This window comes from Talpa europaea (genome assembly GCF_964194135.1).
Source record: "Talpa europaea genome assembly, chromosome: 9".
Taxonomy (NCBI): domain Eukaryota; kingdom Metazoa; phylum Chordata; class Mammalia; order Eulipotyphla; family Talpidae; genus Talpa; species Talpa europaea.
The window spans coordinates 16,761,948-16,775,161 of NC_140076.1; the positions used below are offsets into that span (position 1 = coordinate 16,761,948).

General features: G+C 35.6%; 1 protein-coding gene across 9 annotated transcripts in view; it reads left to right on the forward strand.

The window, feature by feature from the left end:
- Window positions 1-13,214, forward strand: part of EPB41 (erythrocyte membrane protein band 4.1) — a gene marked incomplete at both ends in the record, with an annotated part of 80,342 nt that overhangs the window by 36,480 nt on the left and 30,648 nt on the right. For 4 of the 9 annotated variants that reach the window (XM_084243136.1, XM_084243139.1, XM_084243141.1 and 1 more), the window contains 5 exons: window positions 3,140-3,345; window positions 6,036-6,092; window positions 6,309-6,350; window positions 7,315-7,377; window positions 12,101-12,277. In XM_084243136.1, the coding sequence (XP_084099262.1) occupies window positions 3,140-3,345; window positions 6,036-6,092; window positions 6,309-6,350; window positions 7,315-7,377; window positions 12,101-12,277 (545 nt within the window). The remainder of the gene's footprint in view (window positions 1-3,139; window positions 3,346-6,035; window positions 6,093-6,308; window positions 6,351-7,314; window positions 7,378-12,100; window positions 12,278-13,214) is intronic. The other 5 variants (XM_084243140.1, XM_084243143.1, XM_084243144.1 and 2 more) reach the window with 2 other exon arrangements.

Consider the following 13,214-nt stretch of genomic DNA (forward strand, 5'->3'; position numbering starts at 1 on the left):
CAGATGCCAGCTCTCACTCTTAGAAGCCTCATCTGCCTGTCATGGGCTCGAGCATTAGCTGGATTTTTGGTTTGTGTTTCAGGATCCACAGATGATTCATGTGGGTCCTCTGATCATGGACCCATTGATCCACTGCATATTGTTGTGCCAACACCATACACACTAGCAGAAGTAATGCTGGTAACACAGCTAGAACCAGAATTTAAGTCTTTTTTTACTCACTATGATGGTTTTGAGTTTTATTCTTTACTGCTCAAGTATGTAACTGTCTGAGATTTTTCTGTTGTCAGATAAGACCAAAATAATACTGAAATTAATGGGTCCATAACATTACCGCTGCCAGCACTCTTCTTTGTCTATACCTTCGGAAATGGGAAACAATTGAATGTTTAAAGTATTTTCTATATAGGGTGGCGCAGCGGTTGAGCGCTGGGTTGCGAAGCTGCCCACAGCCTCTGCGGCGCTAGTTCGATCCCCGGCTGCTCCCCGGCCACCGGAGGAGGGTCCCACATGGCGCGCAGACCTCTCCTGCCGCCCGCTGCTCCCCTCAGCAGTGTACTTCGGTCCTTCTGCCTGCTCTGCTCCCCGCTCTGGCTCTGGTGAATTCTCTCACCCTCCCGCGCTTCTGACTGTACCCAGTGCATGTATAAAAAAAACAAACAAATAAATAAATAAAGCGTGCCTCTATAAAAAATATTAAAAAAATAAATAAAATAAAGTATTTTCTATATATGTTAAGTATATGTTATGTTCTATATATGTTAAGTATATTTTCTATATATGTATTTTCTATATATGCACCAAAATCTTGTAATAGCTAACAAATGAGTTCATAAGGTTGGAGAACCAAAACATCTTCAAAAGTAATCACTACCCCAAACACTGAATACACTAAAAAGCATTGAATACTCTTCAGGGGGTGAATTATATGGCATGTAAATAAAGCTATTTTTAAAAATAACCCCAATCACTGTGATTCTCTGTTGTCATCCATAGTTTGAGTCTTATGGAGAAAAGGAAAGAACTTTGCCTCTTTCCAGGGCTGCCAGGTGATAAATTTCACTTGAATCACATGTCAGTGTAATTAATATAGTTAATTTTTGACCAAAATACTCATAAAATTATATTAACTCATAATAAAAGAAATATAAGTCTAAGGTATAACATTAAAAGTTGTTAAAATTTAGGGTTTTTCAAGTATTTTTCTATTCACTGACATGCCTTCTTCAACCACCCTATGTAATAACTGGTGTCTTCCACGTTTTACAACTGATGAACTTTCTGCCTCTTTCTAACTGCCAGTTTTCACACTTGTACCTACTTTTCCACAGACAGTACAGATTGGTGGGACTAGGAATGCTGAAGACATAAATCATTTGGCTCCACAATATTAGTTTTGGATTAAAATCAAACACAAGTGGCAAAATAACACATGGTGAAAGCATGGGCTATGTTTCTATGATGCCAAGCAGAGCTGAAATAATTCTTTGAGAGGAGGTGTGAATACACATGTATAATGATACTTTAACCCAACTGTGAGCAAAATATTTTGTCACATTCCCTTGTGTTGTTAGGTTTGGTCTGCCATCTGCCATTCTTGCACTGACTGGCTTCGAGCACTCATGAGTAGCAGGAACTTTGTTAGAAGCACAGAGTTTCCATCGAAAGATGAACTAGGGTCTTAATTCTGCTGTTTTTCCTATGCGTCCTCTGAGGAACGGTTTCTTTCACTGGATATCATTACAGAGTAATAATCATTTCTTTCTTGGTTTTGTATTTATGTGAATTTCATTTTTTTCTCTTCTGATTCATGCAATTCCTCTGTTTCATTTTATCTGTACTGCTTATAAATCTAAATTTATCAAGCTAAATTAAGTTCAATATGCTCATTTCGAGAAGGCAGGATAATTATGCAAAATAATTAAAATGTAAACATCTCAGTATTTGAAAGGCTGATAATCTGTTATCAGAAATGTTAAATTGTGTGGAAAAACACCTGCATTCTTAGCCACCTCCAGATAAGTGAGGTTATACTACAGATTACATAAATTTTTTTTTTAGTCCCTGAAAGAATGAGGATAAAAATCATTTAAAAAGTAAGGGTGTAATTGTTTTGTAGTAAGTGCTCTTAACCTTAAATACCCAATGCTTGAAACCATAACAACTGTTAACTACATGAAAAGATCAAGCTTTTGTCATTAACCTGTATTGTATATTCTCTCTCAAACAGTTTATGTATACCCTTTTCCTAAATCAAGGTTTCTTAACCACCACAACTTTGGCCTGTAAACATTAGACGCCAGTACCCCCTCCCACTTCTCTTTCCTTGCGACAACCAAAAAAAAAAATCTCCAGATATTTCCAGATGTTCCAGATGTCCAGCCCTAAATATACTAGAGAATAGGAGCTATTATACAAATTGGTGACTCTGCGAAAGGCTAAAATTCAAAAGGCTGTTGTTTTTTAAGGAGTAAAAACCAAAGGTTTTGAATTGATGTCATTTTACTCAAATGGTTTATTAAAAAGGAGTGTCTGGTTCAAAGGTAGACCCTTAAACAAGCATCAAAATTGTAGCATCTTATCAAACAAGCATCTCCTATCAGAAAATCCATTTATTAAGTTATTTTGTAATCACTCTAAGGAGACTACACAGAAGAAATCAGAATTAATCCTTTTTTTCCTAAATATATTTTTTAGGTTCCTAAAGCCACCTCTAACTAAATATATCTTTATTTTCAAAAGACTTCATGGAAGAAATCAGACTTAACCCTTTCCCCCCCTCCTGTCAACTACACTGCAGTTTCCTGAAACTAATAGATTACAAGGTTAAAGAATCGTGCCAACTTTTTAATAAAATAATTTCAGTTTCTTACTTTGATGTCTCCTGCCCTCTCCATAGCCCCACTTATGGAACATGATAGTCAGCACATTTTAGCTTTTCCATTGAGGGTACTTTTAGCTTTTTTGTTGCCATCTAATACCTGGCGGAACACTAATGATTTATTTTTACCTTCTCTATGATAGCCCCGTGGACACTTAACACTTCTATATGTCCTGAATTTAAAATTATTTCACCTGGTGACTTTGAAATCACTCTTGCCTTCTCTTATGCTCCCCCTCTCCCTTCCTCACATAACAGCAGCTGCTGATTCAGCAGACCGAAGTCCTCGGCCCACATCTGCACCAGCCATTGCTCAGAGTCAGGTCACAGAAGGCAGTGTCCCAGGTGCACCTCTCAAAAAACCAGTGGCTTCTAAAACACCGAAGGAAACAGTGAAGGTTGAAGTGAAAAGGGAAGAAGTGCCACCTGAGCAAATTGAACCAGAGCTCACAGAATCATGGAAGGTATGTCATAAATCCAAATAACTAGCTAATTCATTCTGATTTAGAGGTGTTAACTCCTTGACCAGGAAGGCTTTCAAAGTGGTTGATTCTTATAGAATCCTTACAGTTATTTTTTGCTCACTTTTTCTTAAAGAAGGTATCACCCATGAATTTGAAAGTATTTTCACAGAATTATATTATGAACATTATAAATTTCCCAGAAGTTTTAAGGTAACCCACACCTTGATCCAACTTGTATCTGAAAAAATGAGTCTATGGAACATACCAGCACTGTGATTGTCCATCATCATACAGGCGGAATTTCCACATTCTTTTTTAAGCTAGTAGATTAAAATATAACTTGATTTCCGAGCATTAATATATCTTATCCATATTCAGAGAATATCTCGGTACTACATAAAGCACATCTGTATAGTCTTAAGTAGCTTCACAAAAAGGGGCAGCTGTGTTATGGAGAGGTTATGCTATTTGAGTTGCTTACAAATTCAAGTTGATTGTACCCACAGTCACTGAACCTTGTTGAAAAAGCACCATTTAAATTAGCAGATTTCCCAGGAGTAGCAGTAACATATGTTGACAAGATTTTTTTTAAAGACATTTAGATAGTGATAGAGTTGAGGTGTTAGTTCCAATTTATTGAAGTAAGTACCAGTCTCACTGTTGACAACAGGATTTATTAGAAGCAGTCTTTATAAGAAAAATTATATATTCATAGGTCTAAGGAATTCAAAACCATCTAAGACCCTAGTCTGTGCTCTCACCTTGGCAGACGGACTGATCCTGTGCTTTTGGAGCCAGTTCAATAGCTGGTTTATCTGTAGCGCAAGTAATTTAAGCTTTACAAAATAATTTAAAACTACCATTTTATAAGCATCCATATTTACTGCATATTATTGATAAAAATCTAAACTCAGCCTTTTGGGTGGATCCCCCATCTTCCAGCAAATCACCAAATTGACAAACACAAAGGGAAGGAGGAGAGACATCTCTTCTGTGTTCGCCAGGCCTTTTAGAAAACAAAGAGCTGTTCCCACATTAATGCGAATCTGCAAGAGCAGCAATACTGTGGACATCAAGGGGGTGTGCACTATTTAAAAAGGAGTGTCCCATATGTTATCATGTGGTAAACCTGCAAGTGTCTGTAATGCTGCCCAGCATGTAGTTGGCATTGTTGTAAACAAACAAGTGAAGGGCAAGATGCTTACCAAGAGAATTTATGTTTGTATTGAGCATATTAAGCTCTCTAAGAGCCAAGACAGCTTCCTGAATTATGTGAAATAAAATGATTAGGAAAAAAAGGAAGCCAAAGAGCAAGGTAAGTGGGTCCAGCTAAAGTGCCAGCCTGCTCTACCCACTGAAGCTCATATTGGGAATGAGTGGAAAGGAGCCTGAGGTGCTGGAATCCACTCCCTATGAATTCCTGGCATGACAGGTGTGGTGGTAAAAGACCTCTGGGTTATTTTTTAAAAAATAAAAACCTTAAACTCAGAGAAGTGAAAAAACTTGTAAATGATCAACACAGAAAGTGTACTGGGATTCAGAGTAGAAATGACCCAAATTTGTTGATTACCCCTTGTAGAAAAAGGTGCTATAGATGGATGTGCTTATAATTTTGACAGTGTCACAAAATCTGGTGTTTCCTTCCATTAATGTTCTTTACATTCAGTCCTAGAGAAAATAGCATGGTGACATTGTATTCTGAAGCAGTGCTGCCAAGTGTGATTAAAAAGAATATGTCAAAACCACAGTTTTGATGAGTTTCTGTAAAGAGCTTAATGATACAAAGTGATTGATTTGACCCAAAATAGTTTTCTAATTTTGAAATATCCAGTGCTTTGGGCATTGCTCACTCTATTATGCTTCCTTTTAATAGTCTGTCTGGATTTATGTTGTTTATCCTTACTCAATTTGGGGTATAGAAGATGGCTATTACTAAAAGTATTTCAAAGTTAGGCAGGAGGCCTTAATATTCTCGCCCTACTATTAAGGATGAATCTTGCCCATTCATCAAACACATGGACTCCAACTCCCTAGAAAAGAAAATACAGCCTGCTGAATGTCGCAGCTGAGCCCTGTATGTGCTTATTTATAAATCAGACTTGGAAGCAATTGCATGTCTCAGGAACAATTTGTGTTGAGTTTTTTTTGATGTCTTGTTGTTTTAATAAACTTAAAGATGAAATGCCCTCCTTAAATATATTGATCAACTAACAAAATTGTTTGTATTTACCTGCTCAATGTCTCATGTGACTTATAACATGTGTGCTTTAAGTGTAAAGATTTTCCTTTGTTTCTAACACTCATGTATGTCATACATTGATATCTTCATTGGTAAATTTGTTTTCAAGTGTTGTTTAAAGTTCTAGATCACTACAGAAGGGAAAGCAAAAACATGGCCTATTTGAACCTATATTTTTTTTTATACGTAAGTAGGAAAATATTCTTCATGAATAGCATAATTTTCTTTTTTTGATTATTTGGCTATTCATATTACCTCTTCAGCCTTAAAATGGTTGGTGAGGTAGAAGATTGCTGTTGAGAATGACACCCCCTTGTAAGACTGCACCACGATGATTATATATATCAGCTTATTTCACAACCAGCTTAAAGATGCACTTATTTGGGCACAACGCTGTACATAGAAATCTGTTAACCTAAACTGTTTTTGCCACTTTATTTCTTAAATGTAGGTGGAAAAAACCCACATCGAGGTCACAGTACCTACCTCAAATGGTGACCAAACACAGGTTTGTGCCAATAGGCCACTTGTTTCTTTACCCTTCCCCTCCCAAATTTTTCTTCTCCCCCATTCCCCTTTCCTTAAAAAAAAAAAAAAAAAAAAAAAAAAAAAAATATATATATATATATATATATATATATATAAAGAAGGTTCAAACAAACTTCACTGAGCCAATATTTCATCATTTTTCTTTTTTTTTGTTTTTTTAATAATTGCAAAACAGAAGCTTGCAGAAAAACCTGAAGAGCTGATAAGAATGAGGAAGGTTAGCTATATTTCCTCTCACAAGACTGACATTACCATCACCCATGCTGACTTTGACAGTGCATTAAAAAGACAGTGATCCATTTTTTCATTGATTTCTCTTAATCAGAAATTATTTTAAATAGCTAATGTGTGTATATGCATATACACATAATACTATATGAAAGAAATTATAATCCTATACTATATATGAAATTTTCCATTAAAGCAAGCTTTTCAATGAGGAAATATCTTTTTAAACACAAAGAAATAATCAGTGAAGTCCAAACCTATCCTTTATGTTTAAACTTTATGAGAAATTTTCACAATGGCATTATAATCTTAGAATCATTGACAATATTTAATGCATACTTATCACAGAAACCATTATAGCAGCAGCTCCTAGAATTGTTATTAACTGTGGTTTTCTCTGCTCTGTGCTCTACTCTTCCCAACTAGAGGAGGATGAATCAGTTCTTCCTAAGTAGAATATTTGACTGATCATGTATAAAATGATTAGATTTTTCTTATGAAAGATATTAGGTATATACTGCAGTATTACCAAATATTAAATATGTCCAAAAAACTAAATGATGTTTTGAGCACTTTCCTACCCCATGTAACATGGAGTTTCAAAGATTCTTAAAGGCACATATCTTACGATAACCCTCAAACAGCTCAATTTCAAAAAAAAAAAAAAAAAACAGCTTGTTATGTAAGGCGCCAATGAAGCTAGGAGCACTGTCTATTTAAATAACATCATCATATCTTTTCACTGCTCATGAGCAAGGCCATCCATTTTCTAGTATGATCATGTGTTCTGTGTGTCCTTGTGGTTCTGTGACCATTTCATGTTGGCATATGCTGTGCTGTGGACATTTTCACTTAAAATATTTTTTTGGTTTGCCAATTTGCTGTTTTTTCCCCGCAAGAACAACATTTTAATTTTTTATGCTTTTCTGTTTTTCCCTCTTTCATTTTCACAGAAAAAGAGAGAGAGACTAGATGGTGAAAACATTTATATCAGACATAGCAATTTAATGTTGGAGGTTTGTATGAACTTGAAGCTTATTTCAGTTGGTTGCCTGTAACCCTCTGCACTCTTTGCTGATCTTTCTTCTTTCTATGCTGCATTTGGTTTTGCATGCCATTGCATGAAGGATTACTAGATTTAAAATGCTTTTGCATGTTGGTAAACATGAAGATACGCAACCTTCTCTCCTTCTGGCTCTTAGTTTCCATCTCTCATACTTATCTATAAAATATATGATTGGGACTGCCTCTGCCTCGCATGGTTCCATTTACTCACTTTCAGAAAGTTCTCAATCATTGTTAAAAATTCCTTGAATTTTTAAAGAATATAGATTCCTATATCCCAAACATCAAATTTGGTCAGTTTTCATCTTCTGAATGGAGACAGTGTAGGAAAAATGATCACAATTCAAAAGATTTTAAATTTGGGGCATACCAGATAAGAACAGGAAGTCAGTTAGAGGAAAAAAACTAAGATGCGGGAAGGCAAGAAGGGAACCTAGCATTTTATATGTAGTTAGTCTGATATAAGCTAGGTTAATAATAAAAACAGGCCTGTGAGTATAGGATTATTAATTTAAAGATGAGAAAATTGAGGTTTAGAGTAATTAGGTAATATCCCTATTGTCACAGAACTGGTAAGTTGATAAAGCATGGATTTAAGATAGGGTGTATCTAATTCTATTAAAGTATGATTTTTTTTTTCATTCAAAAATAGCACCTGTTGTCTGCCATAGGAATTGTTAGGTTATTTCCCTATTCAATATTGGTCAGATTTTTACTAGACATATATCGTTATACATTGTCTAGTTTTGGGCTAAGTATAAAACCAAGTAGAAATTAAGTAACTCCATGAGGAAAAATTAAGGAAACTGGAAGTATTCTGTGTTATTCACATTAATTTACACATTAGAAAAACACTTATATTGAAGCTGACCAGATTGCTTTACAATTCCCCTCAAGACAAAGCCCGAAGAAAGGGATGTAAACTCTAACATCAGCAATTTAACTTAAATATAAAGGAAATACAGATATAAAGGAAGATGACAAACATGGTTTCTGCCTTCAGGAAGCTTACAATGTAGGGAAGTGGGAGGAGAGAAATAATAAACAAGTCGTGATAAAATGATTGCAATTAGTCTAAAAGCTGTGAAGAAAATAAGCAGTATGTTGTGATAATAAACAGGATCTACTTTAAGTAGGATGGACAGGGAAGTTAACTCTGAAGAGATAACATTTTAAGCTGAGACCTAAAAGATAAACACATTCAATGTGGTAAACCAAAAGTTTAAAAAGTTTAAAGGAACTTTAATATAATGGCCTCTAATAATTACTAAACATTGTCTTACTCCTTATCAATATGTATATTTTGAGTGCCTGCTATGTATAAGATATTTTGGTAAAAGTAATGAAAATTAAGGCCAAGGCCTCCCTGGTGGCGCAAGGGGTTAAGCACAGCACTGTGAAGCTATCCGTAGCCTCTGCAGCACAAGTTTGATCCCCAGCCAGCCAGGGGGCTACCCACATGGTGCAGCAGACCTCTCCTGTCTTGCCTGCTGTTCCCCTCAGCAGTGTATTTCAATCAGTCTGCCTGTTATGTTCCCCACTCTGTCTCTGGTGAATCGTCTCACCCTCCACCCCCGTACCTCTGGCCTTTACCAAATAAATTTATATATTTATTTAAATAAATAAATCTTTTTTTAAAAAAAGAAAGAAAATTAAGGCCAGCCTTTGTTAATCATGTCTTGTGTGGTAGGCAAATGCCAAGTGCTTTATATACATTTACCTCATGCAATGTGAGGTTGTCCAAGGCTGGATCTAAACTTGAATATTAGATCACTTTGCATTAGCCTATAACAGAAACTAGGAACCAGAATGTTTCCTCTTCTAAAGTTAGCAAGACTAGAGAAGACTAGCAGATATCATTTGATCTTTTTGTACTCAGCATGTAATATCTTCCAATCCCAAACATGCCAATTTCTTTACTATCTCATTCGCTTAACTGGAACCTGCAGTACCAATCATATATTTGTCATTAACTCCATAAGGTGTGGTATGGCTTCTGAGACTCAAAGTCCTTGTGTGTGATGTGTTTTTTCCAAGTATTTCATTGACAGCCATAATAGGGGATTCCTAAATAAGTGTGTTTTTGAAAATTAAAACTACTAACTACCGTTTGAGAACATTTTATATTTAACAAAGTGTTTGGTTTGATTGCTGCTAAAATTACAAGATGATAGGCATCAAAAGTGTCTAACCTGACAACAACCAAAGTAATTTGGCTAACCACTGATTCTTTAGTTATTGTGAAAAAGTTTGTTGCCCTCCCTCCCCCCACTCCCAACTCCCAAGGAGGTTTTCTCAAGTTATCTGTCACTTTCACAGGTTTTTTTTTAAGCGTCCCTCCTTCCCCTACTCCTACCCCACCCCCACTAATGCTTTGTTCTGGCACAAATAAGGTCGGTCGAGTTCATTTTTAGATCTGCCGCCTCCTCCTCCATCTCCCAGAGAGAACCTGTAGCAAGTGTCTATGACAAATTCTATTTGGAACAGGTCCCTTTGAGATCTTAATTTTACTCTGTGCCCCCACAGGTTTCCAACAGAGCCAGCTAAGAAAGATGGAGAAAGTTCCCTCAGAAGCTACTGATTTATTGAAACATTTATTTCCTCAGGTTCCAAGTCAATCAAAAGCTAGGCAAGAAGAGTGACAGACCACCATTCTTTGATATTAAGAGGTTAACCCAGAGAATCTTGGTTTTACCATAGCATATTTTGCTCATTTTTGTTTTGCTCCATTTACACTTTAAACTCCTCCAAATGTGTTAAGTTGTGCAGATTTAATTGCAGTCAGGAGCCAGGTCACAGGGCCTCATATATATATATATATATATATATATATATATATATATATATATATATATATATGCTGAATGGGTCTCAGTTGCTCAGCCTATTCTGAGTCTTTGACCCAGCTTCTTCATATGCTTTTCTTTAATGAGGAAACATGCTTTTCTTGCTTTCAGCTACAACAAAAGTGCAAGCTGTCGTTTCCCCATGGTGAAGCCCATATTCATGAGTTATACTTACATTTCATCCCAGCAATAAGAGATACTCTTATGGGGGAGCGACAGGATTGCCCTTTTGGGATTAGTTTTTTCTTTAACTAATCTCAAAGCAAATATATATGGTTCAGTTTTGCAAAATATGGACTATTAAGTAAATTTTCTGAATGAAGAATCAAAATTGTGTCATGTCTCACTGATTCTTTTTCCTATGTTATTTTCCCTTTGACATTGGTTTTGAAAAAAATTGTATTTAGGTGAAGCCTATATTCCCTCCCCCCCAAAAAAAAAAAACAAACTTTAACAACATGTTTTGATTTGAGTCCTTATTTTTTTCCCCCAAAATGGGTTAGTTTCCATAAACCCCCCCCAAAAAAAATCCCAAAATTGACACAACATATTAGGAAATATATTTAGTATTATGCTTTTCTTGGATACAGAGCTGCCTTGATATATAATAAACACAGAATTTTTAGCATGAAGTGATGGGCTCCCACATATTTTGATTTCAAGCATAGATCTCAAGCATAGTTTGAGTTTTGGGTTTTGTTTTTTTGAGAACTATGTTGGACTGAGACTGTTTGAGTTTTTGTCTTCAAGTTCTATTTCCCAGATTATTTCTGGCCCACTTTCCCTTTTAAGTCATTATATACCCCTGTTACATAAACCTGAATTATTTAACCTTATTTTTGATCACTTATCCCTAGAATATCCCCTTTAAGAGTCCACCCCTAGTTGTCCAGTATTCAAATCTGCTAGCATATTTTAAGTTAATTGCATCAAGGAGATAATATATTTGACAAACTCTTATTAATTCACTCCCAATTGAAATTCCTGGAGGAAGGTCCCTATTTTGAAATGTTAATGGATGAAGTGAAACTCTCAGCCATTGGAAAGCTTAAGACTTAGTTTTTGTGAATAGTGATGGTAAAGAAGAAAAGTCATTATATTACCTTTGAGTTTCAAAGGTAGTAACAATCTGCCCTAGAGACTTGAGCCAGGAATTTCATTAATAAATTCCTTACGTCAAGAAAGGGCTATTCTAGTTTATCAAAACCAATAGCAGCCACCTAGTAGTAGGGTTGCAAAACTATTTCCAGGTAGAGAGAGGTATCCCCAAAGACAGAAATATTGTCCTAATTATTAAAGAAAAAGTCAAGATGCCAGAAAGTGGAATTGTCCTCTTACATAGAGAGATACTGACAGTTGCAATTCAGCAAGACACAGCAGTAATGGTGGGAGCTGAATATTTGACCATGTACTTCATTAAACAGTCTCCTTATTTATTGCTGTCTCCGTGCTACCTGAGCTGAGCCTACATCAGTGCATACTAAACTGAGGCTAAATGAGTTGTGGGGTTACCTTCTTGGGATGAGGAGATCTAGCACTGTGTCACAAATGGGAAGAAAATTAAGGAGTGAACTCTATGGGGTTTGAAACTAAAACCATGGGGTTATAATGCTTCACTGCTTCCAAGAAAAGCACCTTGTTTAAAAAAAAAAAAAAGACATATACCATGTTGTATATTTACAATTTGAATGCAATATATGAATTATAACATCTATCCTAGATGTGGTTTATTTTCTACCAGTGCCCACAGCCTGTGACAGGCTTCCCTTCATGTGTTTTTTCCCTGAGTATTTATTATAGTTTTGCATCTTTGTCCTTTAAACTATAGGATTTAGACAAAAGTCAAGAAGAAATCAAAAAACATCATGCCAGCATCAGTGAGCTGAAAAAGAACTTCATGGAATCTGTACCAGAACCACGGCCTAGTGAATGGGATAAGCGCTTATCCACTCACTCCCCCTTCAGAACACTTAACATCAACGGGCAAATCCCCACAGGAGAAGGAGTGAGTACTTTGTCCATGTGACCAGTTATGAGAATAAAATAAATGTTTTTGCTTGTTAATGTTATGTATGTGAAAGAAAGTTTGGAACTGAAATTTAGCTTTGATGCCTTACCAGTTCATTGTAGCTTTAAGGCATTCATAATCCAACACTGTACTTTTTTAAGCGATTTGGGCTCCTCAATCAGTTATAGGAGTCTCTTAGAGCTTCTCGAGGTTTATCAGATTCCAAGAACTAGCTCTGCAGCTGATTGCTTCTGTCTAGTGTGTGTTTACAAATTGACCATAAGCCAGTGGAACTTTATGTTCAAACTCTGCTGTCAAGGACCAGAGAGTTTACTAAATTTAGTAAGATCAAAATTGGAAAGGGATAAACATTTTTTTTTAACTTTATTTGAACATTTGCACAACTTAGAAATATCTGGAATGGTTGACCACAATTATATAATAAACTCATGAGGTCCCTAAGCCAGAGAATGCAGAACACCAACTATAAATGATAGTGTTTCAATTTTAGAAAAACTACTTATTTATTTTGAGTAACATCAAACTTTTAATGTGTGGTTTTATAAGATGGCCATAATTAGAGGGAGCCAGATACACCTTTCAGAGCTCTCCTTTATGTATCATTGTTGTCATTAGCTTTTTAGAAATATCTGAATCAATCTGTATAATGAGTTTATCTTAAAAGTTACCTTGAGCATATTTTCAAAAACTGTTTACTTAATCTTTAACCTATATGGGTTAAATATTTATAGAGTCGCCAAGACAAGATGAATGAATCTAATGATTTTAAAATTATATGCTTGTTATTCTCTTTGAAGTAATAGCATTTCCAGTTAGTTAAATATGGTGAACTGATACCTTAATAATTGGAAAAAAACCTTTGTTTTTATAATCATGGAAAACTATCCAACTTATTGCTTACTTTCTGGAACTG